This window comes from Ricinus communis, chromosome 5 (assembly GCF_019578655.1).
Source record: "Ricinus communis isolate WT05 ecotype wild-type chromosome 5, ASM1957865v1, whole genome shotgun sequence".
NCBI lineage: Eukaryota > Viridiplantae > Streptophyta > Magnoliopsida > Malpighiales > Euphorbiaceae > Ricinus > Ricinus communis.
Genome location: NC_063260.1, coordinates 661,677 through 672,320, shown reverse-complemented (window position 1 = coordinate 672,320; position 10,644 = coordinate 661,677). Strand labels below are relative to the sequence as shown.

At 30.9% G+C, this 10,644-nt stretch overlaps 2 protein-coding genes across 5 annotated transcripts; one reads left to right on the top strand and one right to left on the bottom strand.

The window, feature by feature from the left end:
• The first annotated feature begins 3,859 nt into the window (after positions 1–3,859).
• On the top strand, positions 3,860–5,805 carry LOC8279117 (ribosomal RNA small subunit methyltransferase, mitochondrial). Its single transcript, XM_002521455.3, has 2 exons — positions 3,860–4,833; positions 4,945–5,805. Exons 1-2 carry the CDS (start codon positions 4,441–4,443, stop codon positions 5,650–5,652), a joined length of 1,101 nt encoding a protein of 366 aa, XP_002521501.1. The 5' UTR covers positions 3,860–4,440; the 3' UTR covers positions 5,653–5,805.
• On the bottom strand, positions 5,795–10,176 carry LOC8279115 (ADP-ribosylation factor-like protein 2). Of its 4 annotated transcripts, XM_048374579.1 has the most exons (7): positions 9,803–10,176; positions 8,665–9,676; positions 8,296–8,430; positions 8,110–8,225; positions 7,434–7,621; positions 7,142–7,222; positions 5,795–6,333 (listed from the first exon to the last, which is right to left on the bottom strand). In XM_048374579.1, exons 3-7 carry the CDS (start codon positions 8,358–8,360, stop codon positions 6,196–6,198), a joined length of 588 nt encoding a protein of 195 aa, XP_048230536.1. In that variant the 5' UTR covers positions 8,361–8,430; positions 8,665–9,676; positions 9,803–10,176; the 3' UTR covers positions 5,795–6,195. The 4 variants fall into 4 exon arrangements, with proteins under 4 accessions (XP_048230536.1, XP_015576290.1, XP_015576291.1 ...); XM_015720804.3 differs by lacking the exon at positions 8,665–9,676 and having other exon boundaries at positions 9,803–10,174; XM_015720805.3 differs by lacking the exon at positions 8,665–9,676 and having other exon boundaries at positions 7,434–7,596; positions 8,115–8,225; positions 9,803–10,162.
• Between the last annotated feature and the right edge of the window lie 468 nt (positions 10,177–10,644).

Genomic DNA, 10,644 nt, shown 5'->3' with positions numbered 1-10,644 from the left:
ATTGCCTCATATACACTAGATCCTCTTCGAATTAATATACGTAATTAATTATTAATCTATTAAATTTATAAAGAATAAAAAATTTAAAATCTTATAAGATTAATTTTTTAAAGTAAATTACATAAATAAAATCATTACTATGTAAAATAAATTTATTACAAAATATGCAATTTCCATTCCAATCTAACAAGTGGTTGGCTTACAAAAAATTATATTCTAAATTAATTTCATAACAACTGCACTTTTTAATGGAAAACATAAATTTTATTTCACTTGTAAAATCTTCAAATAATAATAATAATAAGTATTAAAATAATAGACACTAATATTATATTTAGCTGAAATTATTTGTGAAATTCATTTTATTTATGAATAATTTTATATATTTTACTGTAAGATTCACTTCAAACAAAATTAATATCGTAATAATTTATCTATTTTATTAAAATTTAATTTGATTATTGTAAATATGGAGTTAATAAATTAAAATTTAAAAAGAGATTTTGATGTAAAGACAATTGAAATAATATTGAAAAGAAATGGAAATACAAAACATATAAATAGAAATTCAAATATATTATATTCTTTCGGTGGGATAATTATGATGAATGAGAAAAGTCAAATTAGAAAATTTATTATTATGTTTAACATGTTGGACTCCTATTTAATTATTTTGCCAAGGCTTTTGAAATCCCATTATTTAGTCAATTGAAAATCGTCTACATATTTATTATAACATTAAATTAGTGATTCAATGCCATGATGATTTTGGATTTAAATGATTAAATTAGTATTATTATGCGTGTAAATTGGGTATATTACCAAACTTGGAAAATGGAAGGTTTAAACTTTATTAGGTTTGAGCTAGCTACATAACTATATAATAATTTCTTTTTTATTTTAGAACTTTGCTCAATTTAAATAATATTATACATATCTTATTAGATATTATTTTAATTATTTTTTTCGAGATTTAACAAATTCTTATAAAAATAATAACTCATTTAATATAGAATCCGGTATTTTTTCTTTTAAAAATAAAATATTATTATCACTAATGTCACATCCAATTTCAAAGCGGAAAATACTAATTATTATTTTTTATTACGTACCCAATAAAAGTGAAAATTGTTTAATCATTTTAAGTAGAAGAGACCTTCTTTTATCTGAATTTTTATTACTTGATAAATGAGGATACTTTGGAAATAATCTGAATTAACAATAGTTAGAAGAAAAGAAAGCAATCTCGTTTAAAATAAGTGCAATTGTATTTATGTTCTTCATCCAATTAAACAATAAAATTAAAAATATACTGACGAGAATATGCAAAAGAAAAGATAATTTGAGAATTGGGCATCACATAACTGTTGATAGGTATATCCCACCGGTTCCAACCACTCTTAAACGACTTATCATGCCCAAATTCCTTTTCCTTGTTTCTTTTTTCTTTTTCCAGAAACAGTTTTAAAAACTCTGATAAAAAAAAAATAAATAAATAAATTCTTTTCTAAAAATTACTTTTATCAAATGCAATTTGAGATAAATATACATATTAATAATGATTAATAAGTACAGTTTTGTTGACGGTAAAAAAAAACCGTCAACAATAGCAGAAGATATATATATATATATATATAAAAGAGTTTAATAATCAGACAGTTGTTAAATATATAATTAGAGTGAATTAGCCCCAAGTAGATTTATAATTTTACAATTTTGAATAATTATATAAGTAATAATAACATTTTCAATGTAGTTTTTATATATATAACTTTACAATTTTCTTATTTTAAATAGTCGAATGACAAAGTTAGAACTTTAATTTCTTATTTATTTTTTAAATATAAAATAAACAGTATCACTTTAAATTGAATAAACATATTATTTTTAATTCTATGTTTCTCCATTGGGTAAAATTAAAAAGAAAAAGAAGAAAAAAAAAAATCAAAATCATTGATATTTGAGAAATAAGCAAAGAAGCAATGAAAAGCTCTAGGAAAGAAGAGAATGTTTTTAAATGTAAATTGTGAAACAATGTCAAAGCATTTTTTCCTGCCTTTGGTTATTGAGTGATTAATGTGGACTCCAAATAGAAAGTCCAAATATAGTAATGCTCTAAGCTTAGCCCTTTCAACATTATCTCCACTAGTGACTAGTGACTAGTGACTAGTGATTCTGCCCACCTCACCCAAAATAATTGAGTCCCTCTAATTCTTTTTATTTTATTTTATTTTTATTATTGTAAAATATCTTGTTTGAATTATTCAACTATGAACCCAATAGTAATTTAGTGGCCCTATGCTTGTATTTTAGAGCAAGGTGTCAAGATCTGAATATTTACAATCAGATTAAAAAAAGAAAAAGAAAATAATATTATCAACCCATTTTTATTCTTTGGAGAAATTCTGAAATACAAAAGGCAATGTCTTGAACCAACCAATCAAATCCCTCAAGCAGCCCCTCCCCAGTGCATGGCAATGACTGCAGCCCATGAGTTCGTTTTATTATCGAGCCGAACTCACTATAAATTCATTAATTTTTTTATCTTTTGTGAACTTAAATGTATTTAATTGATTCTAAATGAGCTTAATAAAAACTTAATTGTTCATCAAACCACTATAAAAAAAACTAAGTAGTTATATATAATCTTTTTAGCATTATCTAATAAAATTTATAACTCTAATTAAATAACTATGCTTAAATAAATATTCATTTAATATCACGCGAGCAAATCCATTTAAGTTTTATATTTAAATCACAACCTATTAAATCTATATATAAACTGGATCGCGATTTAATAATGCGAGTTCTGTTATAAATTTAAAATCTACTTGGTTACTAAATAAGCTTTATTGAACTTTTATGGAGCCGATTTCTAATTATGGATTGGTTTAGCTCATTTATAGTTTTATCCTGCAAACACAGAAGAAAAAGAAAAGAAAGTGAAAGGAGAAAAGCCAATACAAACAAAAGAGAGTTTTCAGTTTTCAACTATTTATTTGGATGAACACAAGGTCACGATGCTATAGCACGAACAGATTCTGTTCAAATACCTATTCTTCCAATCAAGAGTGTCTACTAGACATTCTAAGAAACATACCGCTTGCCAATTTCTACGATAGTACCCAGGTGAGGCTTCCTTTTTTTGGTCATTGAAATAGGAGGGTTTGATATTCAAAGTGGAACAGGGAAGATTCATAATAAATGTGCTTGAAGACCACAGGACTGAAGAGGTCTGCAAGCAACTTATATCCAACTTCTATCGAGCCGAGTTCCGATTATGGGTCGGCTTAGCTCATTTATATTTCTACTTGCAAGCACAAAAGAAAGAAAAGTAAAAAGGAAAGAACTAATATATGCAAAAGGATGAACATAAGGTAACTGAGAAAGCAAGGTTCTCATGATAAGAAGATCAAATGTCCAAAGGGATACTTACATCTAATACTAAGCTAGCTACAGAACACCAAGGGATGCTTTAGAGGGTACCAATATATATGGCAAAATGCAAACTTGAAAAGATTTGAAAAATTCTGCTGATCAATGAAAATGATGTTATTGTTTAATCTATCAATAGGTTCCAAATTGACTGAGATAAGATTAACAAAAATATTGAATTCTTTTATCTTTACGAATAAAATAACTTAAAAAATACCGACATTTTTAATAAAATAGAACATTCATATCGGATACGTATTGTACACAATACTGAAATCAACACGACTCTCATATCAAATGCCTTAAATTTTTTTTTTTTTTAAAAAGATGTGTTCATGTGTATAAATGGTAATTAGTGTGTTAGGTATTGATTTTTGTAAATTCCAGTTATAATTAAGTGCTATATAAGCAACTCATTATCAATGAGACTTCTGAGAAAGAGAAAATATTAAGGTTCAGAAATTCATTTAGGTCTCATTTTATTGTTCTTTGTCTTCGATTTATATTCTCCAAACGCAACAGAAGTTTACTTCTACTTATAAAACAACTGTCGTCTCCCCAGAATTATAGAGGCCCCTGCACAACATACAATTAACCAATATGTATCCATGTATGGATTTAGGTAATATGTGGAGAGAAAAAAAGAAGAAGAACATAAAGGAGGACTTGATTCTTTTGGCTCCCAAATAATTTCTGCCATTGTTTACCAACTGGAACAACCCACCAGAAATTGTGCCACTCTTTCACACAAAATTCAGCCGGAAAATGTTAAAATTTCTAGTTCTTAGCTCCCTGATGTAGTATAAATATTACTAAATCATTTTTAAATTTAAAAAATAAAAATATTATATACCAAGTGGTGATGAATAAGAATTGATATAAATGACAGTAGTATTCCTCAATTCGGCCTCGGATCATGTCAGAATATGCTATCATGGCATAATAGAAATGAATATAATTGCCAATTTTAACTAGTTTCAATTCAATTAGTGGCATTTTGCAAAAATGAATCATCTTGTATTGAAAAAGCAACTGCTGTTTGAGCCCAAATTGATACTATCCGTATTAATATTTTATCAAAATTTTAACACCAAAGCCATTTATTCTTCTTATACATCTCAAAAGGACAATGAAGACAGGTGTTCGCAAGAGAAATTGCATCTATACAAGAGCAAAGGCCAACACTTGCTCACTAATCCGCGGGTTCTTGATACAATTGTTCGCAGATCAGCAGTTGAGCCAACTGATACTGTCCTAGAAATTGGGCCTGGTACTGGTAATCTCACCCTCAGGCTTCTTGAAGTTGCTAGAAAAGTTGTTGCAGTTGAAATTGATAAACGAATGGTAGAGATTCTCCGCGAACGTGCTTCTGAGCAGGGGTTGCAAGATAAACTTGATGTAAGATAAACTTGTCTGTTAATTGTTTGTTAAAATGCCTGAATGAAGCCAATCAAGAATAACTTTATGGTGGGGTTTTGTCATTTGTTTATATCTTTTTTTTTTCTTCAGATTATACACAAGGATGCATTGAAGGCTGAGTTTCCGAATTTTAATATTGTTGTGGCAAATATTCCTTATGGAATATCATCTCCTCTTGTCACTAAACTGGTGTATGGAGTGAACAAGTTTCGAAGTCTTACTCTTTTACTTCAGAAAGAGTTTGCTCGGCGGTTGTTAGCTAATCCTGGTGATCCCGAGTACAATAGATTGGCTGTGAATGTGAAGTTAGTGGCAGATGTGGAGTTTGTGATGGATGTCAGCAAACGGGACTTTGTTCCATCTCCGAAAGTTGATTCTTCCGTGGTGATTATTCGTCCGAAAACTGAAATCCCCAGTGTGAATCTTGTTGAATGGAGGGCTTTCACCAGAACCTGCTTTGGCAATAAAAATAAAACATTGGGTGCAATCTTCAAGCAGAAGAAAAAGGTTATGGAGCTTTTGAGAATGCATAATATGACGAGCTGTAATAGCAAAAGCAGAGTTAACGCCAATGATGATGATGATGATGATCATAATCACAATGAGAACAGTGATGGAGAAGGCGAAGGTGGCCATTTTTGTTCTTGTTCAGAGATGGAAGTGAGTTTCTACAAGGAAAGGATTATTGAGGTTCTAAAAGCTAATGGTTTTGAAGGTAATAGACCTTCCAAACTGAGCAATAAGGAGTTAGTAAATTTGCTTTCATTGCTTAATCAAGCTGGAGTATTTTTTACGTGAAGATTTGCTGCTGGTGGTGCTACTTACAGCTCAGTTCAATGAGATGATAGTACTGGCTTGTTGAATTCTATCTTTTCATGACTGCTATTTTTCCTCTGTTTTGAACATATAAATTCATTCAATTCATAATGAAGTAGAAAAGTTGTAAGCTAAGAGCTATTATATGAAAAGTAACAAATACAAACAGCCTCTAGCAACCTTAAAAGGATCGCTAGCAACTGGAAGTAGATACACACTGCCGCACAATTCAAGAGAAAGATGAGGGGGCAGACCATCTGTACCCCACCAAAACAACCACTTCCCTTGTACATGATAATCTTTTAAACAAAGTGCAAATAAAATGATTAACCATTTCGTGGGTAACTGTGGTATTTTTGCCACTTAGTTTCACATCACAAATGTACTGCATGATCAAAAAGCTAGATCTTATTGTCCTGGTTACATTTCATAAACTGCTCCATACCGGGCGCATCCAAAATTTTCCAATTTACATCACTGAATGAATTTTGAAAAGGTTTGTCTTACACCATGATGGCAGATGATTTAGTCAAGCATATAGATCCGAGAGGCAATGTCCTGAACCAACCAATCAAATCCCTCAAGCAGCCCCTCCCCAGTGTATGCACTACAGCCCATGATTTTCCAATGTCGAGTTTTATCCATATTCTCCAGGTTCAGTACCTGCACATGTGCAGCCAAAAACATTTTAGAGTTTCAAAATTGAGCAACGATAGTAGAAAATCACCAATTAAACAGCAGCAGGCGCCTAAAAGAAAGAAAAGGAAAAAGGAAAGAAATGAACAAATAAGAAAGTCCCATTCAATGTTTATTTGGATGAAGAATTGCAGCTCAACCACATTAATAAGGTCAAGATGCGATGGCACTTTTAACTTTTGCTACACAAAAAGGCCAATCAAAAGTCAGTAGAAGAGGCACTTAAGGTGAGCTCATGGACAACCGAGATATTCTAAACATCTTAGAAACATGGTTGAAAGAAGTAAATCAAAATATTTAATCATTTCATGTATCTTTGTCAGTCCTTTGTCATCACTTGATTATATAAGAGTGTTAATTAAACATATTAGGGAACATACAACTTGCTGACTTATACAATCAGTACCAAGTACGCTTTTTTTTCCCCTCCTGTGGTCATCATAAATAGGAGGGTAGGTGATCAAAGTAGAGGAGGAAGATTCACTATAAATGTGCTTGAGAACCATAGGACAACTGCTGCATGCATGCTTAAAAAATGTAATTGGGAAAGCAAGGTTCTTATGATGAGAAGACCATGCCAAAATTCTCACCTAAAGCATTTGTGCTAATACATGTGCAGACAGTCAGCAGAGAAGTACTACGATGAGAATTAACAATCAATTTCAAGTTGATTCGATTTGAACAGAACAAGTTTCAAGTCGAATTGGAAAATAAATGCATAAAAGAAAACCACAATACTAGTAAATTAGAAGATTTTATTAGATAGAAGCATTACTTTAGCGATTTCCTCTGGTGTAAGAGCGCCTTTTATGTCTTGCTTATTTGCAAAAATTAGCAATGATGCTCCTGATAACCTCTGTTAGACAAAATAAGTATGTGAACTTGGAAAAAAATTATGAACAACAATCAAGGAGCAACAGATTAAATTTTTTTTTTTTAAAAAGAAGGGAGAGCCAAAATAGCATGACAAACAAATCAGTCAAAACCCTAAATAACATAAAATATAGGTAAGAAAGTTTTTTATTTAAACAATTATTTAGTTAAAGAAACATTAAATAGGCACGTACCTCTTCCTTCAAAAGATTATCAAGCTCCATTTTGCAATCATCTAACCTTCTAAGATCTGAACTATCAACTACCCAAACCAAGCCATCAGTTTGCTCAAAGTAGTTCCTCCAATATGATCTTATAGTTCTCTGGCCCCCAACATCCCAAATATTTAAGGTATACCTGCCAAATAACAAATATCCAAATTCTATATTTAATCATTATTAGTGGGAATCAAGTTATAATTTCAGATCTTTATCTAATACTATGCTATCTACAAAAACCAAAAGACACTACAAACAACACCAAAACCCAAGGAAAAATAACAAACTTGAGAAATTTGACAATTCAGTGGATCAATGTAAAATGATATTATTGTTATGTCTACCATTAGGTTCCTTAACTAAGACAAGATAGGAACAATGTCTGAATACTGGAATTCTCGACGATTGCCAACAATTGTCTCAAATTATTTTTGTAAAAATTGCATTCACCTGAGTGTTATAGAAGTCAAAAACCAGATTCAGCTGAAGCTTTCTACTCATTTACGAATAAAGTCAATATGAAACTTACGTAACAATCAAGTGCTCCTAAAAGGATTGTGCCCACATGGCAGCTTGGAACTATACTAAACAAGGATACAAAATTTTAAGCTGATTGTGAAAATAAGGTGCAAAACACATGTAAAAGCAGAACCTGACTTTTGATATGTGATAGTTTTGATGTTGAATCCAAGTGTAGGACTGATGACACTAGTGTCTTCTCCATTTATCTTCAAAACAATTGTTGTCTTCCCAGAATTGTCAAGGCCCCTGCACAACATACAATTAAATAACATGCATCTATATATGGATTTAGGTATGTGAAGCGAGAGAGACATACACCATGAGTATGCGCATTTCCTTCTCTTTTCTCTTAATTTTGCGAATGATGCTGAGAAGCCCCATTAGTATCTAAAGAAATAATAAACAAAGCTGCTAAACAAACAATCGGAAGAACCCACCAGTGAATGAGCCACTGTTTCACACAAATTCAGTCTCATGTCAGAATATGGCAGTGAAATTTATATGTTTCATCATGATTGTTAAAAATGAATTAATTGCCAGTTTATATGCTTCACTCAACTAACAGGACAACAGCATTGAAAACCCTAAATTGCCATCAGATATTGTCAATTAAGTCACACTATTATGACTCTGAAAATTAGAAGTCCAAGTCATATAAAATAGGACTATTGTTTAAGAAACAAACCTGTTTTTGTGTTACAGAAAGGCTTATAAACTGCAAGAACACACTTCAACACTACAGAATCAAATAATTCTTTGCTTCGCTGACTTCTATAAGCAATTAAAAACAAAAAATAAAAAAATAAAACAGCTACATTTTAGAAAATTTAGATTATAATATGCCTTTAGTAGCTGCAGAAAAAGAAAAATATTAAAAGAATTTTTTTTTTTAATTTAAAAAAAAGAGCTTACTCAAATAGCAAATTGAACTAATTAACAGACATTTGCTTCAAAATGAGCACAGGGTGAGATCTCCTGATTCTCAGAGACAAACAGAATCCGCAGCAAACGCCATTGTTTATTATTTAGTTCAAAACATTGTTGTTTCGGGTTTATTTATTATAGGGAAAAGGTGCAATTTTTGCTCTTAACATTTGCTGCGAGCAGCAGATTTGCCCTTATCCTATTTTTAGACGCAAGTAAGCTCTTAAACTATGAAAAGCTTATAATTTATGCCCCTCCTTTAACAGACAGTTAAACTGCCATCAAGTCTGTCCAGCTGATGTGGCAGTTGTTTTTATAAAACTAAGAAGAAATAATGTGTTAATAAACTATTGATTAATAATATCTATTAAAGCCAATTACTTTCATGCCGTGTCACCAGCACCGCTCCACCACCACCACTACCATTCTTAAAAAACAGAAAAGGAAAACGTTATATGGTTGCATTTTTGTGGTAACAGATTTGGGATTTGGGATTTAGCTTAAAACGCAACAATTATTGACTTGAAACAAGAAAAATTCTTTGTAGGAAGACGTTATCGACATCGTAGCAAAACACAAAACAAAAATAGAGAGATCTAGATGCATATTGATCTATATACTGATGAGAAATCACACAATCGCAATTACTAATCCAAAAAAAAAAACCAGATCATGTAATCAAATAAACCTTCCCTTGATTCTTGATCTCATAAAAAGAATCCTCTTATCACTAACCACCTTAATAAAACCACATGAAAAGATGTATTCAACACCTAAAGTACATCACAACAGAACGAAACCAACCAAATTGAAAATAGCCAGATGAGAATCCCATAAAAAAAAAAAAAAAAAAAAAAAAAGAACATCGCAAATTGATAAACTCTCAGTCAATAGCAAACCTTTGGCAATATCTTCATAAACAGCGAGGTTAGTTCTGTAGTGCAAACAACAATGGAAATGGGGGAGCCATCGGGAAGGAGGAAACGACGTCGGAGAAGGAGCAGGACGAAAGACGTCTGAGAAGGAGGAGATGGAGGAAACAATGTCGAAGGGGGGTAGGAAGAAAGGCTTCGGAGAAGGAGGAAGTGGGAGAGAAGGTATGAGAGAAGCGGAATTTGCGGTGGATACTAGTGGCCAGACATTAGTGTCCAGGAAGATTGAACTCTGGAGTTCAAGCTCATTTTCTTTTTGTGTAAAGTTTGGCGGTTTATTTTACTTTATAAAAAAATATACTAGGTTTTAGTGTCGTTAGTATCGGGTCAAGGAAGGACCGCAAACGAATAAGTGTGCGGTTAGCTATTTGGAGCTCGGTAAAGATTTGTTCAAACTCTTTAATATCAATCAAATTAGTCAATTCCACTTATTACCTCCCGAACTAGTTCAGATTTATAAGTCTAGAGATAACTCATTAATATGTACAATCTTTTTATTTTATATTTATTAATTTATATAAACTAATATGTAAAAATATTTTTATTTTTATTATATAATATAATTAATTGTGTTAAACATTTAATGTTTAAAATATATTAATTCAATATGATAAAATAAATAAAAAAAATTTAAACTAAATTAATAAATAAATTCTAAATAAATTTTAATAAATTGAGTTCGACTTGAATTCATATTTAATTATATTTATTTAAAATATTAGGAGATTAATCGTGCCAAAATGAGAAACATGAGCATCACTAAGAGTCAAAGGTCTTTTTTTTAGCTATTTTATAGAAACTTAATTTCG